Genomic DNA, 19967 nt, shown 5'->3' with positions numbered 1-19967 from the left:
CTCAAATTCCAGTTCGGCAGCACGGTGTCAGGGGGATACGGGCAGCCACAGCAGATTGCCAGGACCTGCAGCTTGGCCCTTTATCGTGCCCGTCGCAATTGCTGCCAGGAGGCTGAGTGGAGCAGAGGGGTGGAGAGAGGGGCACGAGCTCATCTGTGGTTGCTATGGCGCCCCATCCAGGATTTGCCCATCTCTCCTAATGGAGCAAAGGGCAGAGGGAGGGAGGAGGGAGGGAGAGAACAACTGGTCTCTTCCTCTCCCCTCCCATTTATGTCTCTCTGGAGCTGATGTAGGGTGGGGAGTGGGGGGAGGGAGCCTAGATGCTGGATGAGAGGAGGAGGGAAGAGGGGTGGTGCCAGGATTAAGAGGGTTTCCAATGGGGGGGGTCACACTGAGAGAGGAGGGGCAGAGCCCTCATGCCTACATCCAGAAGCCTGCTGATGACGTTAGAGAGAAGGAAAAACAGGCAAGACAGCCCAGTGTGAGAGAGAGAGGGAGAGAGGAAGAGAGAAAGCCAGGACAGGAGGCTGGGAGCCAGCCAGCCTCTGCCTGGGCTCTCCTGAGCCTGCTGATACCCCAGGCAGCCTGGACCCTGGGGTCCCCGAGAGCTGCCCCGAAGATGGGCACCAGGGCAGTGGTCGCGCCCCACCCTGTATGGGGGCTGCTGGGCTGCTGTTTCTTCTGCAGCTGGGCTCTGGGGGACCCACGGCCCCTCCGCTCTCTGCCGCCACTGTCCTCCCAAGTCAAGCCGGGCTCCGTACCTATGTGGGTACCCCCAGAGGGGGCTGAGGCAGCCCTGGCTTTTCTCTACTCTGGAGATGCCCAACAGCTGTCAGGGGCTAATTGCACTGAGCGCTACGAAGCCCACGGCGCAGGAGCCAGACCGGGGCTCCCCCCAGTCCTGTGGAGGGCAGCGGGCACCCTTGCCCAGGCCGCCAATTTCCTCAACATGCTGCTACAAGCCAACGACATCCGCGAGTCCAGTGTGGAGGAGGATGTGGAGTGGTACCAGGCACTGGTCCGCAGCGTGGCCGAGGGGGACCCAAGGGCGTACCGGGCTTTCCTGATCTTTAACCCTCCACCAGGGGCCAGCCACCTGCAGCTGGCCCTGCAGGCCACCCGGATAGGGGAGGAGACCATCCTTCAGGACTTGTCTGGAAGCAGAGTACAGGAGGAGAGCCCAACCGGGGCCCCGGACACCTCTGCCCTGCAGAAGCGGGTGCTGACCAATGACCTAGGGAGCCTCGGCAGCCCCAAATGGCCACAGGGGGACGGCTATGTGGGAGACATGCAGCATGTGAAGCTATCTCCCCCCTTTCTGGAATGCCAGGCCGGCCGGCTCCGTCCTGGCTGGCTTATCACGCTTTCTGCCACCTTCTATGGACTCAAGCCAGACCTCAGCCCAGAGGTCAGGTAAGTACGTTTGTGCAGTGTTCGACGCATTTGTGGGTATGTGGGGGTGGGGGGCTCGAGTCCAGCCAGCTGTGCGTGGGCCATTTGGCACACGCATATGTATCTGGGGGGCACAGATGTGCGTATTCGCATTCAGCTGTGTATATTTGCAGTTGACTCTGGGATTCTGTAACTGTTAGCACACACAGGTGCGAGTATACATAGTGACATAGCGTGTATGAATCAATCCACTTACATGTGGGGATACGCATGTGTGCGTATGGACGTGTGGATGTAGCAGGGCATAGGTCTTGGCGTCCACGTCTGAGTAGTGGGGAGAAGGCAGGGGAAGGCTTGATGTGGATGACAGTGATGGCCCAGGCACGAGACGTCTCAGAAGAGCCAGGCGGGCACTCCAGGAGCCAAACCTGCTGCTCTCTAGCCGTCTAGAACTATAAAAGGAGACTTCTCCAAGGGAGGAAAAGTTCTTTGGGGGGCGGGGGCGGGGGTGGTGGGGAAGCTTGGAACCATTGCCCTTTCCGTCTAGGAGTCAGCCAGGTCCCCAGGGTCACTCCCAATGGCTATACTCTTAAGATCAAGTGGGTTCCAGTCCTGCCTGTCCTGACTGGTACTCTTCAAATAACCGACTTTCTCCTTCAGAATAAAGAGGTCACTGGGAGCCCTGGTGGGAAGGAGGCAGCAAATGGACACAGAACTGCAAGGCATGCGACAATCAACATTGTTTTCCCAGCTATGTGTCCCCATTCATTGCTCCTAGCAGGGTTCCCTCGTGCCAGCCAGCAGCCTGGCTCCTAGTCAGCGCTCTCCCCCGCTCAGCCCAGAGCAGGGGTGGGGAGCCCTTGGACCAGGCAGCTCCATTCCACAGTTCCTTTGCTGTGATCAATTCAGATCTGGTTTGGGCAGAGTGGGGGGGGGGGTGGTTAATAGCTGAGTTGTGTGTGTGTGTGTGTGTGTGTGTGTGTGTGTGTGTGTCCATGCAGTGGAGAAGTGTGAAGATCCCCTTCAGACAGATCATCAGAGCCCCCGCTCCCACACGTCTTGACATGCCCCCTCCCTCCACCCATTGATAGAAACCAGGACATGCCAGGATGTTGAAAAGCCGAGGGATGTTGGGGGGACAACCCTCCAGGAAAGCAGATCGTTGCCCACAGAAAGAGTGAGGATTAATAGCTCTAGAGACATGGAATGCAGCCCTGCCCTCTCTCCTGACACACTGCAGCCACTAGGCTGAAGGTTGCAAAGCTTGCATTCCTCCCTAGTCTGGGGCCCAAGGACACACGTCCACCTTGGCATCCTTCATGGTACCCCTAACTGCCAATTCACTGCCCTAGGGGGCAGGTGCAGATGATCGTCGATCTTCAGAGCGTGGACATCAATCAGTGTGCCAATGGGCCGGGCTGGTACTCTAACACACACCTGTGTGACCTCAACAGCACCCAGGTAAGGATAAGGAGGATGGTGACGTGGGGTGGCGCGCTAGGGTCCTGCCTCCCTTCCCCTTTCCCGTCACTGCCACCACCCAGCTCCCAGGAGTAGCTGACAAAAGTGTACCAGCCTCTCAGGGCCTCGGGGGAATCCCTAGTGATGAGATAAACAGAGATGGGATACCAGGCTTGTTAAAAGTGAGGGCACTTACTGTCAACTGTCTTTCAATAAAAAACAGAAACTAAAAAAAAAAAAAAGAAAGAAAGAAAAAAAAGAGGAAGAAGAAAATTCAGAAAGGATGCATTGATGGTCATTTCTGAGAAATTCCCAACTCCCCCGGCTTGATACGCAATAGCGCTTAAGGTTGAATGAATAATCAAAAATATGAACATTGAGGGCGCCTGGGTGGTTCAGTTGGTTGAGCATCCGACTTTAGCTCAGGTCACGATCTCATGGTGTGTGAGTTCGAGCCCCAGGTCTGGCTCTTTGCTGATAGCTCGGAGCCATTAAATATATATATATATGAACATTTATATATATATATAATATTTTTATATATGTGAATATTTATATATGTATAAATTTTATATAATTGTATATATTTATATATATAAATATATATAATATATATAAATATATATTATATATATATATATATATATATATATATATATATATAAACATTGAAAAAGAAAGTGACCGGGCTCCTGGCTGGCTCAGTCGGTAGAGCATGCAGCTCTTGATCTCGGGGTCTTGAGTTCAAACCCCACAGTGGGCGTAGAGCGTACATTAAAAAAACAGTGAGGACACTTACAGCTTACTCCCCACCTCCCACTGGAGACAGCCACCCTCATTCCTTTGAAATCTCAGTATGCCTCTCCCTTTTGGTACTGGGTGCTCCAGCATCCATCCCCAGGACCGCAACCTGAGCCCCTATTAGTCATCCCCTTTCCTTCTCCTGGACTACATTCTCCTTGTCGACAGAGCTCTGGGTTCCTTCTGACCCACAAAGAATGCTCTGTTGGTGTTTGTTGATCCAAGTGTAATGGTTGGTTGGAGTAGGGGAGAAATCTAACCAAAGAAGGAGCTTGAAGAGCTCTGGGACCAGTAAAGGTGATGGAACCAAAGCCAGATGCCGGCAGAATCAAAGCCATGGATGCAGGAGAATCTGGATGATGGAAAGCAATGGCTGGTAATCCTGAAAGCCAAGGGCTGGGAAACTGGGAGGCCCGTGAACTAATCCGCTCCACGGTTGCGCTCGACTGCATGTTGTTCCTAGGCTGAAGCGGAGCCAAGGCGAGCCCTGCAGGCTGCTGGGAGGTGGGGCGGGTTTGGGCATCCGTTGCTCTTCAGGGCACATGTGTTTGAAACTGTAAGTCCAGGGATGGAGAAGGGCTGCCATTATTCGGTGCCTTATTAAACCCAGCCACAGCTCGTCTCCATACACATTTGTCTGACTCTGCAGACTGTGGCAAAAACAGAGCGTGTTCTAGGGCCCCAGGCAAGAAGGGAAGCTGGGCCCCAACTTCAGAAGCACCACCCTCTAACTTTTCTAGGTGAAAGGTGCCAGATATGGAATCTCCCAGGGTGAACCCCTTCCTTTATCCCACTGCTGTCTGTCCCTAACCACTCCCTGCAGCAGAGCTGACCTCATCCACGTGCTCCTCTTCCCTGCCTGGCTCTGAGGTCTGCTCAGTCCCCTGCTGGGCAAACATCAATGGGTGAAGGTGGAGTAAAGAGCTGGCCTTGGCATCCCACTGGCCTGGCATTAGCCTGGCATTAGGGCTGGGGAAAGCAGTCCTGTGCCAAAGCCAGATGGCACCTGGTAGGGGAAACTGCTCCTCTGTGGGGGCCTTTTCAACTCACCTGTGAGCCAAAGAGGGAGGCTGATGGGGACCCTTTGAAGCAGGATGTAGGCACATAGGTGAGATCGGACTCCGAGTTCTCCCAAATTCCACCTCGCCCAGCCCCTCGCTCCGACAGCTGGGCACTAGGAAATGAGACCTGTATGGCTCCTGTCATTGCAAGTCAGAATAAAAGGGTGATCTGTCCCCAAACTGTATGTTGAAAAGAGGTAACCGTGGGGCTAGAGTAGGGCTTCCAGGGAGGGAAGGCTTCCTAAGGACTAGGGAGGACTTCTGGTAGGGAGGGGCCCCTCGTATGGACCAGGGGCCGTGGATTGGAAGGTACATGTACCCTCCACCTCTTCCCAAAAGGGAAATTCCCATATAAATACCTATCATGTTTGTCATCCCCGCAGTGTGTCCCCCTGGAGAGTCAGGGCTTTGTCCTTGGCCACTACCTGTGCCGCTGCCGACCCGGCTTCTACGGGGCAAGCCACTCCGGGGGTATGTTAATTGTGGTGAGGGTCAGGCTGGGCTGGGCCGGGCGGACGGGGCACCTGAGGGAAAAAGGCAGGCTGGGAGGAGACTTGTGGGACAAGGGGGAAAGGTCAAGAGAAGCAGGAGAGGCAGGCAGGGTCCAACTTGGGGGTGTCTGCGCCTTCTGAAAATGACCCCACAACATGCCAATCTGATGCAAGTTGACCTTGCAGCGAACCCTAGCCTGGCATCACCTCTTCCTAGTACCCTGTCCTCCCCTGGGAATATCCACTTCCTCATTCCTCCCCTTCCCAGCCCTTGCCCTGGCGGTGACAGACCATCGGACGGAGAGGGAGAGGGCTACGGTGACCCGTGCGAGAGCAGGCTGGGATGCCCCGGGCCATGCCCCTCTCCTTGCACCCATCTTGTTTTTTACAGGGTTAGAAGAGAGTGCCGCCCAGCCTACTGGGCAATTCGGGTCCCCTCAGGGCAGCTCTGGGAGGCTGCTGCGGTGCCGGCCATGTGCCGAGGGCTGCACCAGCTGCGTGGATGCCACGCCGTGCCTGGTGGAGGAAGCTCTGGCACTGCGGGCCGCGGTCCTGGCCTGCCAGGCCTGCTGCATGCTGGCCGTCTTCCTGAGCATGCTGGCCTCCTACCGCTGCCGCCGAAGCAAGGCAAGCAAGGCCCCACGTCTCTACCCTACCCGCGTCCTTCCCACCTCGAGTCCCCAGCATCAACTGGAGACCAGAGACTACCTAAGACTAGAGCTCAGAAGAAATGGGTTCTGGTCTGAATTCTTCAACTCACCCACTGTGTGACATTAGGCAAAGTGACCCCGCTGCCTTAGATTTGTTTCCTCACCTGGAAAATGGAGGCATTGGACTTGGCTCAAAACACAGTGTAGGTACTCGGGGGAAGTGATCTGGACCCTCGTGGGGCTCCCAGTTGAAAAGAGGAAGCAGGCAAGTAAGGAAAAAGCGCAGCAAAACAGAGGCGAGGGGGGAAAGTGGGTATAGCTGTGGCAGCTCAGAGAAAGGCCCCAGTTGTCCTGCCGAAGATGGTCTGGGAGAGACTTTCTGGAGAACATGACGCTTGAGCCAGGCCTGAGGGTCAGCTAAATGGTTACCAGGCAGAGAAGGGGTTACCTAGACAAAGAATCGGTCTGACCCAAAGTTTCGAGGGAACGCGTGAGATCCCTTCTAGCTCCAACAACTTGTGAGTTGAGCCCAGGTCTCCAGCGAGGCCCAGGCTGGGATTGGGAGAGGCATGGGGCTGGGGGACTCGAGCTTTGTGCCACCTGGACCCTGCTTAGCATGGTGGAGCTAAGAGCCTGTGGTGGGAGTGGGGCCGTGGCTGTGGGCGGAGAGGGCAGAGCTGATGTTCCAAGGCAAGGCCTTGGTTCAAGGCCAGTAAAAGTGACCCCTAAAAAAGGCCTGAGACTCTCCTCCCACCATCGTCCAGCCTCTGTCCTCCCACTGCCCTGCTTATACGCCTCTCTCTTTCCTGGGTTCACAGAGGATCCGAGCCTCTGGAGTTGTCCTGCTGGAGACCATCCTTTTTGGATCCCTGCTTCTCTACTTCCCTGTGAGTTTGTGGCCAGAGTCTGGCCCCGCCTCATCCCTGGCTGGCGCCCTCCACAACCCAGAATCCTTCCTCCTTTCTGCTCTCTTGGGGAGATTCAGAGACCTCCAAATCCCCATACTCATACCTACAAATGACAGGCTGGCCTAGTGAGTTCTGGAGCCAAAGAGTCCAGGCTAAAAAGAGCTCTATGACTTACTGTGTGACTTAGGACAATTTACCTAACCTCTCTGATACTTGAGCCGCTCCTCTGCAGAAGGGAGGTGATGATGCCTCTATTGCAAGGCTGTTAGGAAGGTCAGCAATGGGCTTAGCATAGGCCTAGCACATTAGAGGAAGTACAGTGGTGGGGACACCTGGGTGCCCCAGTCTGTTGAGCGTCTGACTTCGGTTCAGGTCATTGGCTCACGGTTTGTGAGTTCAAGCCCTGCATCAGCTCACTGCTGTCAGCACAGAGCCCTCTTTGGATCTTCTGTCCCTCCCCACCCCATCTCTGCCCCTCCCCCGCTCACACTCTTTCTCAAAAATAAATAAAACATTTTTTTTAAAGAGGAAGTGCAGCTAAGAGCAGCTATTTTTGCCCCCCCTTCCCACCCCCCCACCCCCCCACCCGTGCCCAGGTGTTCATCCTGTACTTCAAGCCCAGTGTTTTCCGTTGCATCGTTCTCCGCTGGGTCCGGTTGCTGGGTTTTGCCACTGTCTACGGCACCATTATACTCAAGCTTTATAGGTAGGGTCTGGGGCAGACCTTGCTCTCATGCTGCTCACTCCGGGCTGCCCTAGCTCATCTGGAACAGAGTGGAGTTCTTCCCAGCCAGCTCCACCCCCCTGTGCGCGGCCCACCCCCCAGGCCTGCCCCTGTCACCGAAGCCCTCCCCAGCATGCAACGTTTTGTGGGGTGGGGAGGCAGCACACCATGGAAGGGACAGGAGGATGGGTATTACGGAGGGGAAGGAAGCCACGGACAGAGGCCAGAGACCTGGCCCCCCTTTCCTTGGTCCTCCCCCTATGCCCCACACCCCTGTAGGGTGCTCCAGCTGTTTCTGTCCCGAACGGCCCAGCGGGGCCCCCACCTGAGCAACGGGCGGCTGCTGCAGCGTCTGGGGCTGCTCCTGCTGCTAGTGCTGGGCTTCCTGGCCGTGTGGACGGCGGGGGCCCTGGAACGAGGCATCCACACGCCCCTGGTGACCCGAGGCCACACGCTCGCAGGCCGCCACTTCTACCTGTGCCACCACGACCGCTGGGACTACATCATGGTTGTGGGTGAGCCGCTCCCGCCGAGCCCGCCTCACTCTGGCCTTCAGCCCTGCACCTCTGGGGGGGGGGGGGGGAGGCGGTGCTCCTGACCTAGTCCTCCTGCCTTGTCCCCAGACCCCTGGCCCAGGCTCCCCCCAGCACACCCGACAGAGAAAGGGGCTGCTGAGGCGGTGCCTGACTCGGTGGCCCCTGCTTTCCCACAGCCGAGATGCTGCTCCTGTGCTGGGGCAGCTTCCTCTGCTACGCCACCCGAGCTGTCCCCTCGGCCTTCCATGAGCCGCGCTACATGGGCATCGCCCTGCACAATGAGCTGCTGTTCTCTGCGGCCTTCCATGCAGCCAGGTGAGCACGGGCCCTCCTACCCACCACTCCTCCCACCCTCACACCACTCCTTGCCTCTCCCAGGCCAGGGAACCCCATCCCACAGCCATCCTCGCACACAGCTCTGCCTTGGCAAGGCGAGGAAGGCCTCCCATCTGTAGCTCTCTCCCTACCCGGCAGACACCCTTCCTGCACCCCGTGTCTCACCCGACACCCAAAAAGAGGAAGCATGCGCACTCCTAACTCCTCTCCTACTCCCAAGCCCCGTCTCCGGCACCTCCACCATGCTCCTTCCCACACGTGCTCAATTCTCCCTGCCTTTCCCCACCACCCTCCCACCTCAGCCGATCCAGCAACAGGCCTGCTATGAGGGTCCGCTAGGACTTGGCCGTGTGGTACAGGCAGAATCGACCCACGGGACACCCATCACAGAGGTGTGGAGGACAAGTCTGTGCTCTAGGCAACCAGAGAAGAGTAGTCTGGGAGGGCTTCTCGGAGGTGGGGGTTAACATGAGCTTGAAGTGGGACCTACATCCGAAGAGAGGGCAGGAAGAAGGAAAATTGCCCTTTCCAACCCACCCAGAACCTCCACGGAGATCAGGGCTCAGGCTGGGAGGTGGGCCAGTGAGACAGGTGAGAGGGAACAGGCCACTCCCTCCCACCCACCGGTAACGTTCGTTCCCCTCCCCTCCCACCCTCAGATTTGTGCTGGTTCCTTCCCTGCACCCGGACTGGACTCTGCTCCTCTTCTTCTTCCACACCCACAGCACAGTCACCACCACGCTGGCTCTGATCTTCATTCCTAAGGTGAGGTCTTGCCCCTCCTGGCTGTGAGCCAGACCCCAGCCCCTTTGTAAGGGGCGCGCCGTGGATCTGTTGCTGCCTCAGCGCCCTCTCCAGGTCAGAGTGAGGATGACACCCGGGGGTGAGAGGGCGGAGCCACAGGGCGCTGAGTGGAAGCCCACTTGGGGTGGGGGTGGGGGGGGGGAAGCTATTGTATCTCTCCGCCTCGAATCTCAGGGCAAAGGAAATAAGAGCTAGGGCTGTAGGGGTCCTTGTAACACAACTGGCAGTTTCGTTTGGTGGACTCTGAAAAATCATCTTGGAAGCAGTTACAGAGGGATGGGTTGGGGAGCTGAAGGACATGGCTAGGAATTGTGGGGGCAGGGGCTCAGGACCTCCCCTCCCCGGTCTCTGAGCTAGAGAAACTCAGGGAGAATGAGGGGGAGCAAAAGTCTCCATGCCCTCAGAATTGCAAATTAGAGAGGCTGTGAAGATTGGATTTCATGAGGCAGGTGGGAATAGGCGTGAACAGGGAGCAAAGTTGACTCTTTTTCCCTGTCACACCCACCCTGGCCAGTTCCAGAAGCCGGGGGCTCCTCCCCGAGAGGAGATTGTGGATGAGATGTATGAGGACGAGCTGGACCTCCAGCGGTCAGCTTCCTACCTGGACAGCAGCATCGCCTCGGCCTGGAGCGAGCGCAGCCTGGACCCCGGAGACATTCGGGTATGTGCCGCCCTCCTTGCCTCCTTTGGATGCTAGCTTTTCGGGACTGGGCCAGGATCGCTGCTGCCCTGCCATCTGGGCTGTGTACCACTGCAGGTCCCCTCTTGTCCCCAGCTTTCCCTCTCTCTAAGACCTGCCTCCCTCCCTTCTCCACCATTGCCCTAAGCTGCTTCCCCCTGACTCTATTCAGATGAGGTCACAAACCACCCATGTGGAAAGACCCCCAAGGTCCCTGTGGCCCAGGTCGCAGACCCATGAGTGGAGCTCCACCCCCACTCAGCAGAGGCATCATGAGGGGCAGATTAAGAAGCCTCTCGGTCCCCATTACACTCGGGCTGCGGGTGACCCTAGGGCCAGCTATGGGGCTGGGTAGTTCAGGCAGTTAGTGGCTACCAGAGATTTCCACAACAGGATACCCATTCCCTGGACCTGGTGGTCTTAGAGGAAGGGAGTTCTTCCTGAGTCTTACCTCAGGAGAGCGTCTTTACTCTTCTTTTTCTGCTTAGGAGGGTCATAGTCATGGAACCCAAATGAGAGGCTCAGTGGGTAGGAAATAAGGAAACTTGGTGGTCTAAGCCCGTTGTCTGATAAAACCTAAGGTGTGGTTAACAATCTCAGGAAGCCATCTGTCCATTCCTTCTATCTCCACGGGGCTTCTGTACACCTGACTTGTTTGCATCTCCCAATTCCCTCCTTGTCCTAAGTGTCTCTGCCTGGCTTTCCCCCATGTCCTCCTCACCCTCTGGGCTCTGCTCCCCTGGGAAGAGGCTGACCTGAGGCCCCGTCGAGCAGGGAGGCCAGAGAGTATGGGGGCGCGCTGCCACAGCAGTGCTGCTTTGGGCCCCCCACTTTGTGGAACAGCACCCAGTCTCTCTCCCGATGCTGGCTCTGGGGAGAAACCCAAAAGTGTAAGACTCTCAAAGTCCCATTCCCTCACTTGCACCTGAATATGACACTTTTCACACCATTGAGCTCATGCGATCCTCTTAAGGAAGCTAACAGTAGGTGGCCGGTTCTTTTTTTGTTTGTTTGTTTAATTAAAAAATATTTTTCCATGTTTGTTTATTTTTGAGAGACAGAGCACGAGCAGGGGAGGGGCAGAGAGAGAGGAAGACACAGAATCTGAAGCAGGCTCCAGGCTCTGAGCTGTCAGCACAGAGCCCAATGCGGGGCTCAAACTCTTGAACCGTGAGATCATGACCTGAGCTGAAGTTGGACGTCGGCTGCTTGACGGACTGAACCCATAGAAGCAGAGAGAGGGGAGCCTGGGTGGCTCAGTCGGTTAAGTGTCCGACTTTGGCTCAGGTCATGATCTCATGGTTCCTGAGTTTGAGCCCCGTGTCAGGCTCTGTGCTGACAGCTCAGAGCCTGGAGTTTGCTTCTGATTCTGTGTCTCCCTCTCTCTGCCGCTGCCCCCAACCCCCACTCACGTTCTGTCTCTCCAAAATGAATTTAAAAAAAAACAAAAACAAAAAAACAGAGAGACAGAGAGCTCTAGAAATAGCCTCCAGGCACATGATGGGTCACCGGCCTCAAACCCAGATTTCCCACCCCCCAAGCCGGTGGCTTCCCATCAGATGACAGTGCCCCCAGAGAAAGGGGTGCACCCTGCATCCTTGGGTCCGAGAGGACCTGGCTGGGAGTGGACAGGCGAATTCTGAGAGTGTGCAAAGCAGGGAGGGAACACAGCTTGGTGAGAAAGAGATGTGCAGAGACAGTGGTCCAAATAACGGCCGAGGGGGAGGCAGGGCAGCCCCCAGGGGGATGGAGAGAGTTTAGCCGTGCATCTGACCGGGGGCTCTGCTCTCCCCACCCCTCCCCTTCCCGTAGGACGAGCTGAAGAAGCTCTACGCCCAGCTAGAGGTCCACAAGACCAAGGAGATGGCCGCTAACAACCCGCACCTGCCCAAGAAGCGGGGCAGCTGGCGCCAGGGCCTGGGCCGCTCCTTCATGAGGTGCCTGGCCGAGTTCCCGGAGGCCCTGGCCCGCCAGCACTCCCGGGACTCGGGCTCCCCCAGCCTCGGCAGCCTGCCCGGCTCCTCGCGCCGCCGGCTGCTCAGCTCCAGCCTCCAGGACCCCGAGGGGCCCCCGGCCCTGCGCAAGTCCCGCAGCGCCTACGACCACGACCGCCACAGCCGCCGCCGCGAGCAGGACCCGCCGCTCCTTGACTCGCTGCTGAGGAGGAAGCTGGCCAAGAAGGCCTCGCGGGAAAGCAGGGAGAGCCGGGAGGCGGCGGAGGGGCCCCCGGGCCTGGGCTTCAGGTCGGCCAGCGCCCACAACCTGACGGTGGGCGACAGGCTGCCCCGGGCCCGGCCTGCATCGCTGCAGAAGTCGCTCAGCGTGGTGGCGGGCTCCAGGGAACAGGCCCTGCTCCTAGCCAGCCAGGCCTACCTGGAGGAGACCTATCGGCTGGCGAAGGAGCGAGAGGAGAGGAAGAAGGCCGAGGCAGCCTCGGCCAGCCCAGTGAGGAGGCCATCGGCCAGGAGGCCAGAGCGAGCTCGAGGGGCGCCCCTGTCAGCCCCACCTTCCCCTGCCAAGAGCCGCAGTGTGCACGGCTCCCATGCCGCCGCCGCCGGGAGTCTTCAGGAGGAGGCCACGAAAAGGCTGCCTCACCCGCCTGTCCGGCACCAGGTCTCCACACCCATCATGGCCCTGTCCGGGGCCTGCCTGGGAGAGCCGAGGATGCTCTCCCCCACCTCCACGTTGGCTCCCGCTCTGATGCCGGCTCCAGCCCCAGCCCCGACCCCGCTGCCCGCCCTGGCACCAGTCCCAGTACCCCCCCAGAGCCCCAGCTTGCTCACCTTCATCTGCCCCTGGGAGAATGCAGAACTGCCAGTCAAGAAAGGAAATGTAGCTCCAGAGGGCCCCGCGGGGCCAGAGCGAGGCAACCACTCCCCTGCCCCCGCTCGGGCCAAGCTCTGGAGGGCCCTCTCGGTTGCAGTTGAGAGAAGAGGGACGGGGGAGAGTGGGATGGCCACAGAGGATGGACGTCTCCAAGGGGAAGCCGGTGAGGGGGATGAAGACAAGTCCAAGGTCTTCTCTAAATCCCACAGCCTCAAGACCCCTGTTCAGCAGGGTTCCATGCACAGTCTCGGCCTGGCTATCAAAGCTCTGACCCGTTCTCGGAGCACTCACAGAGAGAAGGAGAGCGGGGAAGGGAGTCCTGAGCCGGAGGAGAAGGGCAGAGCCTCGGGAGAGGGTGTGGGGGCCTGCCCCCGATCTCCCAGGCTAGGCCGGCCCAAGGCCGTGAGTAAGCAGGCCGCCCTCGCACCCTGTGACGATGAGGAGACCCTCCAGAACCAACAGAACGCTCACACCAGCAGAATGCTCCAAGTCTACCACCAGGAGGGCAGCAGGGAACAAGAAGAGGGAGGCAGGAGGGCATCCCAAGGTCCCGGGGAGGCAAAAGTAGAGAGAGATGGTAAAGCGGGGTCTGCTGCACTGAGGCAAGCCAGGCAGGGCACAGTCGGGGACAAAACTGCCGAGCGAGCAAAAGAAGCCCCGGTGGGCTGGCGGGAACCGCCCAAAGCTGGCCTCCAGCCCACGGGCAGTGCTGACCGCAGGATGGCAGAGGTATGCCCCAGGGAAGTCGCCCAGTCAGAAGCAAGTCAGCCTGACCGTGGCAACAAGGCCCAGATCTGCCCCTGGGAGGTGAGTGAAGGGGCCCCTGAGAAGGGGACACAACAACAAGCTCTAGATGACTCCCAAGAGAGAAGGAAGGCGTCGGAAAAGTCAGGGCCCCAAAACGTGGCTGTCGTTGCTCGGAAAAAGCCAGAGAGGCTGGTCAGGGGGCAGGAGGTGGTATGTCCCTGGGAGGGTGCCGATCCTGGGAGTCTGTGCTCTTGGTCAGCCTCTCAGGACTCTGACAGAAACGACGGCAGGTCTGAGGCAGCGGGCCGGCTAGATGCTAGAGAGGTGGAGAAGCCTCAGCAGGGAGCCACAGGCCCAGGAGCTTGTATACCTGACACTACCAAGGCAGAGCTCTGTCCCTGGGAGGCATGTGAAGGAGAGAATGGAAAACCATTCCAGGAGGGAGTGAAGCTTCCCCAGGAAAAGCAGGAAACCCCCAAGAAAGCAACCTTCTGGAAAGAACAGAAACTGAGTGGAGACTTGGAGTCTTTTTGTCGGTGGGAGAGGACAGATTTCCGGGGTCCCTCAGCAGTCTCTACTCCGGCCCCGGGAACCCCTGTGTGCTCCGGGAGTTTGGGCAGTAGCATCTCGGAGGTGTGTCCATGGGAGGCAGGAGATGCTCCCGTCAGGAAAGCAGAGGTCTGTCCCTGGGAGCTGGGTGATGAGGTAGTGGGGAAGGAACTGCCGAGTCAGGGGACAGGTGGAGAATTTCTCCAGGGAAAGGGGAAAGCCTCTAGAAAAGGGCTCTTTGGAGAGATGGGGGAACAAACTGGAAAAGCAGTGCAGAAAAGTAGTCAACAGCAGGAGTCAGTGTGTCCCCAGGACAGCACAGCCCCTGGGCACCCCAGCCCATGTCTAGATAATTTCTCAGCCAAAGGTGGTGGCCAACTCCTCAGCAATGGAGGAAGCAGGGCAACACAGGTATGTCCATGGGAAGATCCCAGGCCAGAGCTGAGGGAAGTAACACCTGCCAGGGCAGAACTCTGTCCCTGGGAGGTAAATGAACGAATAAGAGAGGACTGGACATCAGGACAGGCAGCAAAAGCAGGAGAATCTCCAAAGGACGAGGAGAAAATGCCTGGAACGTCAGGAATCAAAGATGGCGCAGCTTGGGAAAAGCCTGAGGGACAGCTCCAAAATACGGAAGCAGTCTGTCCTTGGGAGAATGTGGACCCTGGCAGCTTCTCCCCACAACCAGGTCCTCAAGACACAGGTAGAGCCAAAGCCAGTTTCCACATGTCAGGCAGCGTGGGAGGCAAAACTGCTGAGATCTGTCCATGGGACATGGAAGAAACCATGCGTGCTGAGAAGGCTGAGGTCTGTCCCTGGGAGGTGAGTGCTGGAGCAAGGCAGGAAAGAGCTTTGGGAGTTGAGGCCATTAGGAAATTTCCAAATGACACAGGAAAGGCTTCTGCAGGTCCTGGACCCAGCGAGATAGCTGTTACCTCTCCAAAGAAGCCGGAGAGGCCAGCCTGGGAGCGGGAGGTGGCCTGTCCCTGGGAAAGCTTGGATCCAGGGGGCTCCTCTCAGCATTCGGACACTCTGGGCACTGACAGACCAAAAGGTAGACTCCAGGAAATGGACCATGTGGGGTGCAGGGCAGCTGAGGTGTGTCCCTGGGAAGCGGAGGAAGCACCTACCAGTGAGAAAGCCAAGATCTGTCCCTGGGAGGTGAACGAAGGAGCTACTGGGACAAGATTGGAACAAGAAAGGGGGAGTGACTCAGCAGGACAGGAGAAAATTCTAGAAAAGGGGAGACTCACCTCCCTGGGAGAAGACAGATCAAAATGGGAGACAAAACAGAGTCAAGAAGAGGAAGCTAGTTGTCCTTGGGAGAAGGACTTGAAGGCTCCCTCTGCTCAGGGCCCTGAGGTCTCAGACTCATCCCTCAGCACGAGTGGCAACGTGAAAGAGGGACATTCCTTGCAAGCGAGGGATGAGGCAGTGGAGGAAGGGGACCTGACACAAGATGCAAAGATGGGCTCCTTCCCAGAACACAGAACCCCAGTAGAAGCCCCGTCTTCAAAAGCAGGAGAATTCACTACTGAAGATAGGGGGAAAGCAAGCAAAGAGCTACAATCTGTCTGTCCACAGGAGAGCATGACCCCGGCAGGTGCTTCCTCCCACCCGGACGGTCAATGCCATGACCAACCTAAGGCCAGCTCTCAGGACCTGGCTGGCGTTGGGGGCAGGCTTGCTGAGGTGTGCCCGTGGGATGATCCTAACCCTGATGGCAGCGCCAAAGCTGATATCTGCCCCTGGGAGGTGACTGAAAGGGTCCCTGACGAAGGGATGGCAAGACAGGATGGGAAAGGGACACCTCAAGAGAAGGGGAAAGTCCCAGGAAGACCAGAGCCCCAAATTGTGGCAGTTCAGGAAAAGCCAGAGAGGGCAGATGGGAAACAGGAGGCGGTGTGTCCCTGGGAGAGTCAGGATTGTGGGGGTCCGTCTCCGCAACCAGCCCCACAAGCTTCTGCCAGAAGCGAAGGCAGTTCGGAGGCAGCAGGCAGTGTGGGGGCCAGGGTGGCAGAAGTGTGTCCGTGGGAAGCAAGAGAGTCTCCATCTGCTAAAGAAGCACACATCTGCCCTTGGGAGGCGAAGACAGAAGCTGCTGAGAAAGGGGGACTGGAACAAGAGGTGGACGGAAAATCCCAAGGGCGAGGAGAGGTGATCCCTCAAAAGGCGGCATCTCCGGGGACTGAAGAACACTTTTCAAAAGCAGCAGCAAAAGTCAGCAGAGAGCAGGCGACAGTCTGCTCAGGTTCCGGGGAGCTCCTCCCCCAGCCAGAGGCTCCGGACACTGACCAACCCCAAGTCAGTCCCCACGGAGTAAGCAGTATGGGGAGCAGGATGGCAGAGCTGTGTCGATGGGAAATCACAGATCCAGAAGGAAATAAAATAAAGGGCACCATGGCAGACATCTGTGATTGGGAGGGAACCGGAGCCCCACCTGAGGAATCTGGCCTTCTGGCTTTAACAGCAACTCAGACAGAAATATTTTTCCCCCCAGCCCCTGAGAAGCCACCATGCCTTTTAGTCCACAGACCTCCGGGTAGCTTCCTTCCAGAGAGCAAGAGCCCCCGCCCTGAGGGGAGCAAGGCAGCCACTACTTTTACTCTAGAAGGGGTCCGAGAACTCCAAGGAGCTTCAGGACACGAGCCAAGGACCAGCTCAGTCCCAGAGCCAAGTCTCCAAGAAGCTGAGGCTCACGAGTCTTCCTCCTTCGCTGAAGACAAAGAAGTGGCTTCTATAGCTCCATACGAAGAACTCTCCCCTCCAACTGTCTATCCTTGGGACTGCGAGTAACAGATCCATCGGGTGAGGCCAGACATCTGGTGGCTGGTTTTCAAGAGCCAAAGTCCTTTCCAAGTCCTCCATGTTCCCCAAGAGCCGAGTCAAAGACACTTGGCCACTTGCCCTCTCCATGAAGGCCAGAAGTCAATCATTCAGACGACAAATTGTACAAGAAGGGTGCAGCTCAGACCCCAACAGAAAGTCTTGTCCTCTCGTTACTTCCCACTCTTCTTCCTGCTCCAGGGAACAAAGGCGAGACCCTCTGCTTCTGACGAATCCCCCCATCCAGCTAGAGGACTCGACACAGCTGTGTCTGGACACTCATAAGGCCAGTGTTTGGGATGAAAGGAAGTCAGCAGTGCCCAGCCCACATTTTCTCATAAAAAGACCCCTTTTTTGAGAAGAAACTATAAACCATGCAAGGCACTGGCAGCATTAGGGTCTGAGGAATGCTATAAAAGGTCACCACAGGAAGCTTAAGGAGCCACTTAACTCAAGTTCAAAGATAAATAAGGGGGAATACCTTAAGTTTATTTATTTTGAGAGAGAGACAGAGCAGGGGAGGGAGAGAGAGAGAGGGAGAGAGAATCCCAAGCAGGTTCCACACTATCAGCGCAGAGCAGGGGGGAAACTCAATGGCTCAAAAAAAAGTACCCAAAATGCCTTAAAGACCTTGTCATTTTGACTTTGGAGCTCCAGTTTCTGCTGTATTGATCCTCATACCTGCCCTGGTTGGCTGCTCAGGTAGAGCCAATCAAGCACTCTTACTTCCTTATCAACATCTGGCATCCAAAGCAACACCAGAGACAGCATAGAAGGCAAGGCAGCGGCTCCATGTCCTCCCCACACTGGCCAAGGGAAAGTTCTCCCTTCCAGACACCCCCTCCAGTTTAAGGAGTGTGCCTCTTGCTAGCTTTTTCAAATCGTTCCTCCCCACTTCTGCCCCATCTTTGGCTAGTCTCAAGCTCATCTCACTGGCTCATTCTCCTCCCAGCCTTTCAGGGCTGTCACCAATGGGACCCCTCTCTGCTTGTCCACGCATCTGGAGGCAGGGGAATTTCTGGCTCTGATGTGAGAAGCACTCCAAACCGCTTGCTCAGTAACAAGAGGCCCACAACAGTTACCTTCCTGAGAAGCGAGAAAGAAGGTCCTGTTTGCAGTCAGCACAAGAATTACCCTCAGAAAGAGTAGCGCTACAGGGCAGGTTGTCCTGAGGGCCGGTGAAAAGGCATCATGTAAACACAGTTTTCTTCTTAGTGAGCTCGGCTCTATCCTCTCAAGTCAGTTCAGGCTACCCCGGCTTAAGTAATCCCAGAGACCAGTGCCGGAATAGGAGGATGTTAACCAGAGGGAAACAAGGAAGGAGAAAAGCACTGGTCAAAAAAGCCCTAGAATTGGCAGCGGTGAGGTGGGGGGAGGAAACAGGCTGAGCCGGGCAGGGGCACTGAAGATGGCAATAAGCCCACCCTCTAACTGCACAGATACTGATGCCATTCACGGGGAAGAAAAAGACAAAACGAGAAGACCAAATACCCAATGGGGAGGAAAAAAATGAGTCTGCATACAAATACTGTAGGCAGATTCAGGACTTTACAGAAGTAGCAAAATGCTCCATTTCCAGAAAGAAGGAATGGAAAAACTTTGTCATTCAGGGACCAGATGCCCCTGTTCCCATATCTAGCCTCTCCCACTTACCTGGTCCCTTGGCCTGGGATTTCAGGGGAGTAAAAGGTAGTGTTGCTCTGGGCTCCTGCTAGTTAACCTCACCGCTCCTAAGTCGGTGAGAATTTTGCTAACCGCACAACAGAACAATTCCATTGTGTCTGGTCTAGCTGGGAACAGAAAAGTGATTCCTTTCACTGCTGTGAAATAAACCATGGGGAAAAAAAAATAAAGAATGCTTTCTCTTGACCACTAAGCAGTGGGTTCTAGCTTATTCATTATGGTGATTTTCTTTTTTCCAACGTTTTTAGAGAGGGACAGATTGGTCAAACAAGAGCAAGCCGGAGGTAACTACACCGTGGCCTTCAGGACTTTGAGGTGGTCTGGCTAATTCTCGGCCTGTATCCAGCTCCATGGCTGGCACTGCAGATGGTCTCTGCCTGGCCCTTCAAGCAAATCCTTCACATCTGGGCCATTTGCTCAGCTGGATTTGATCCCAAGGGGAAATGAAAATTGCACTTATCCTCTGGCTCCCTGGTGGCAGCTACCGCTTAGCTGCTATTTAGGATTATCTAGAGACCCCTGAGACAGATCTAGGGGAGTGGGATGAAACAGCTTATTTGAAGCACTGTTTTTATATATTCAGAGAAATCAATCGGTCATGTGCCCACTAAGCGTGTTTCTTCCCATCTCTGCTTCCCTGCCTTCCCTGGATTACTTCCCCTTCCTCCATACTCCCCAGCTGTGGATCCTGCTGAAAGCACTTGCCTTCTCATTTTGCCTTAATCCAAGGGCTCAGGCAAATAGGATGTGGCCAGACCTCACTTCAGACATGCTGCAGACTGATGTACATTTTAAGCCAAAAGGGCTGAGACTAAACGGTATATGATAAAGAGTGGCTGCTCTGGATTAAGCCGCCGGCGCTGCCTCTCCCCGGGGCATACACATCTTGTTCCCACAGTCTGCATTCAACAGCTGTTGTAAAAAGATCAGCTTTCCCCAGTGAGGACTGGTCTGTTGTCTGCCTTGCTGAGACGGTAGTTGTACAGAGACTGAGGAGTTAGGTTACATCAGTTACTAGATGTAGAGGAGTTACATCAGTTACTAGAAACTGATTCTGGTTTCTTTGGATTCTGCTCTCAGGATAAGATCAGAACAGATTAATCCTGACCCTAAGGGACAGACTTGTTAAAAGAAAATTCTAGGCTTGAAAAATACAAAGTATGAGAATTAAGGTCCTATTTTTTAAGGGGGGCCCCCAGTGGGCTGATAAATAGTAAAAGCCAAGCTTGTTGCTGGTACAGTGGTTTCCCTGGTCGTACCTCAGATGACCCAGACACACAAGCAGGTGAAGCCCCACAACCTCCTCCGGACAGCCCAGCTAGAGCCCAGGAACAAGAAGGAGCTGGACTGCTTCACTCTCAACAGGTTCATATTCTAGTACGTTCGCTTTACCGATGGGGGCTGAAAAGCATGGTCACCATCTCCAAAGGGGGCTAGAAATCAGGGAAGTCTTACAGATGGAATTCTCAAATGGATCAACTCCTCCATGGCCC

General features: G+C 56.2%; 1 protein-coding gene across 1 annotated transcript; it reads left to right on the top strand.

Moving 5' to 3' along the window:
• Positions 1 to 619: 619 nt before the first annotated feature.
• Positions 620 to 17295, top strand: GPR179 (G protein-coupled receptor 179). The gene is made up of 11 exons (XM_030295836.1): positions 620 to 1413; positions 2745 to 2853; positions 5099 to 5186; positions 5598 to 5833; positions 6675 to 6743; positions 7361 to 7470; positions 7768 to 8003; positions 8201 to 8339; positions 9020 to 9125; positions 9679 to 9825; positions 11656 to 17295. The coding sequence occupies exons 1-11, from the start codon at positions 620 to 622 to the stop codon at positions 16759 to 16761; spliced, it is 7140 nt and encodes a 2379-aa protein (XP_030151696.1). The 3' UTR covers positions 16762 to 17295.
• Positions 17296 to 19967: the final 2672 nt, after the last annotated feature.

The sequence above is a fragment of the Lynx canadensis genome, chromosome E1 (assembly GCF_007474595.2).
Source record: "Lynx canadensis isolate LIC74 chromosome E1, mLynCan4.pri.v2, whole genome shotgun sequence".
NCBI lineage: Eukaryota > Metazoa > Chordata > Mammalia > Carnivora > Felidae > Lynx > Lynx canadensis.
The sequence above is the reverse complement of the archived record's forward strand: the minus strand, read 5'-3'. Positions and strand labels throughout refer to the sequence as shown.

What these genes read in the sequence shown, in the direction of transcription:
- GPR179 (XM_030295836.1), top strand. Translation starts at nt 620, where the DNA reads ATGGGCACCAGGGCAGTGGTCGCGCCCCACCCTGTATGGGGGCTGCTG. An exon ending in CGGGGCAAGCCACTCCGGGG is followed by an intron (nt 5,187 to 5,597) that starts GTATGTTAATTG and finishes TGTTTTTTACAG; the next exon opens with GGTTAGAAGAGAGTGCCGCC. An exon ending in TGGACCCCGGAGACATTCGG is followed by an intron (nt 9,826 to 11,655) that starts GTATGTGCCGCC and finishes CCCTTCCCGTAG; the next exon opens with GACGAGCTGAAGAAGCTCTA.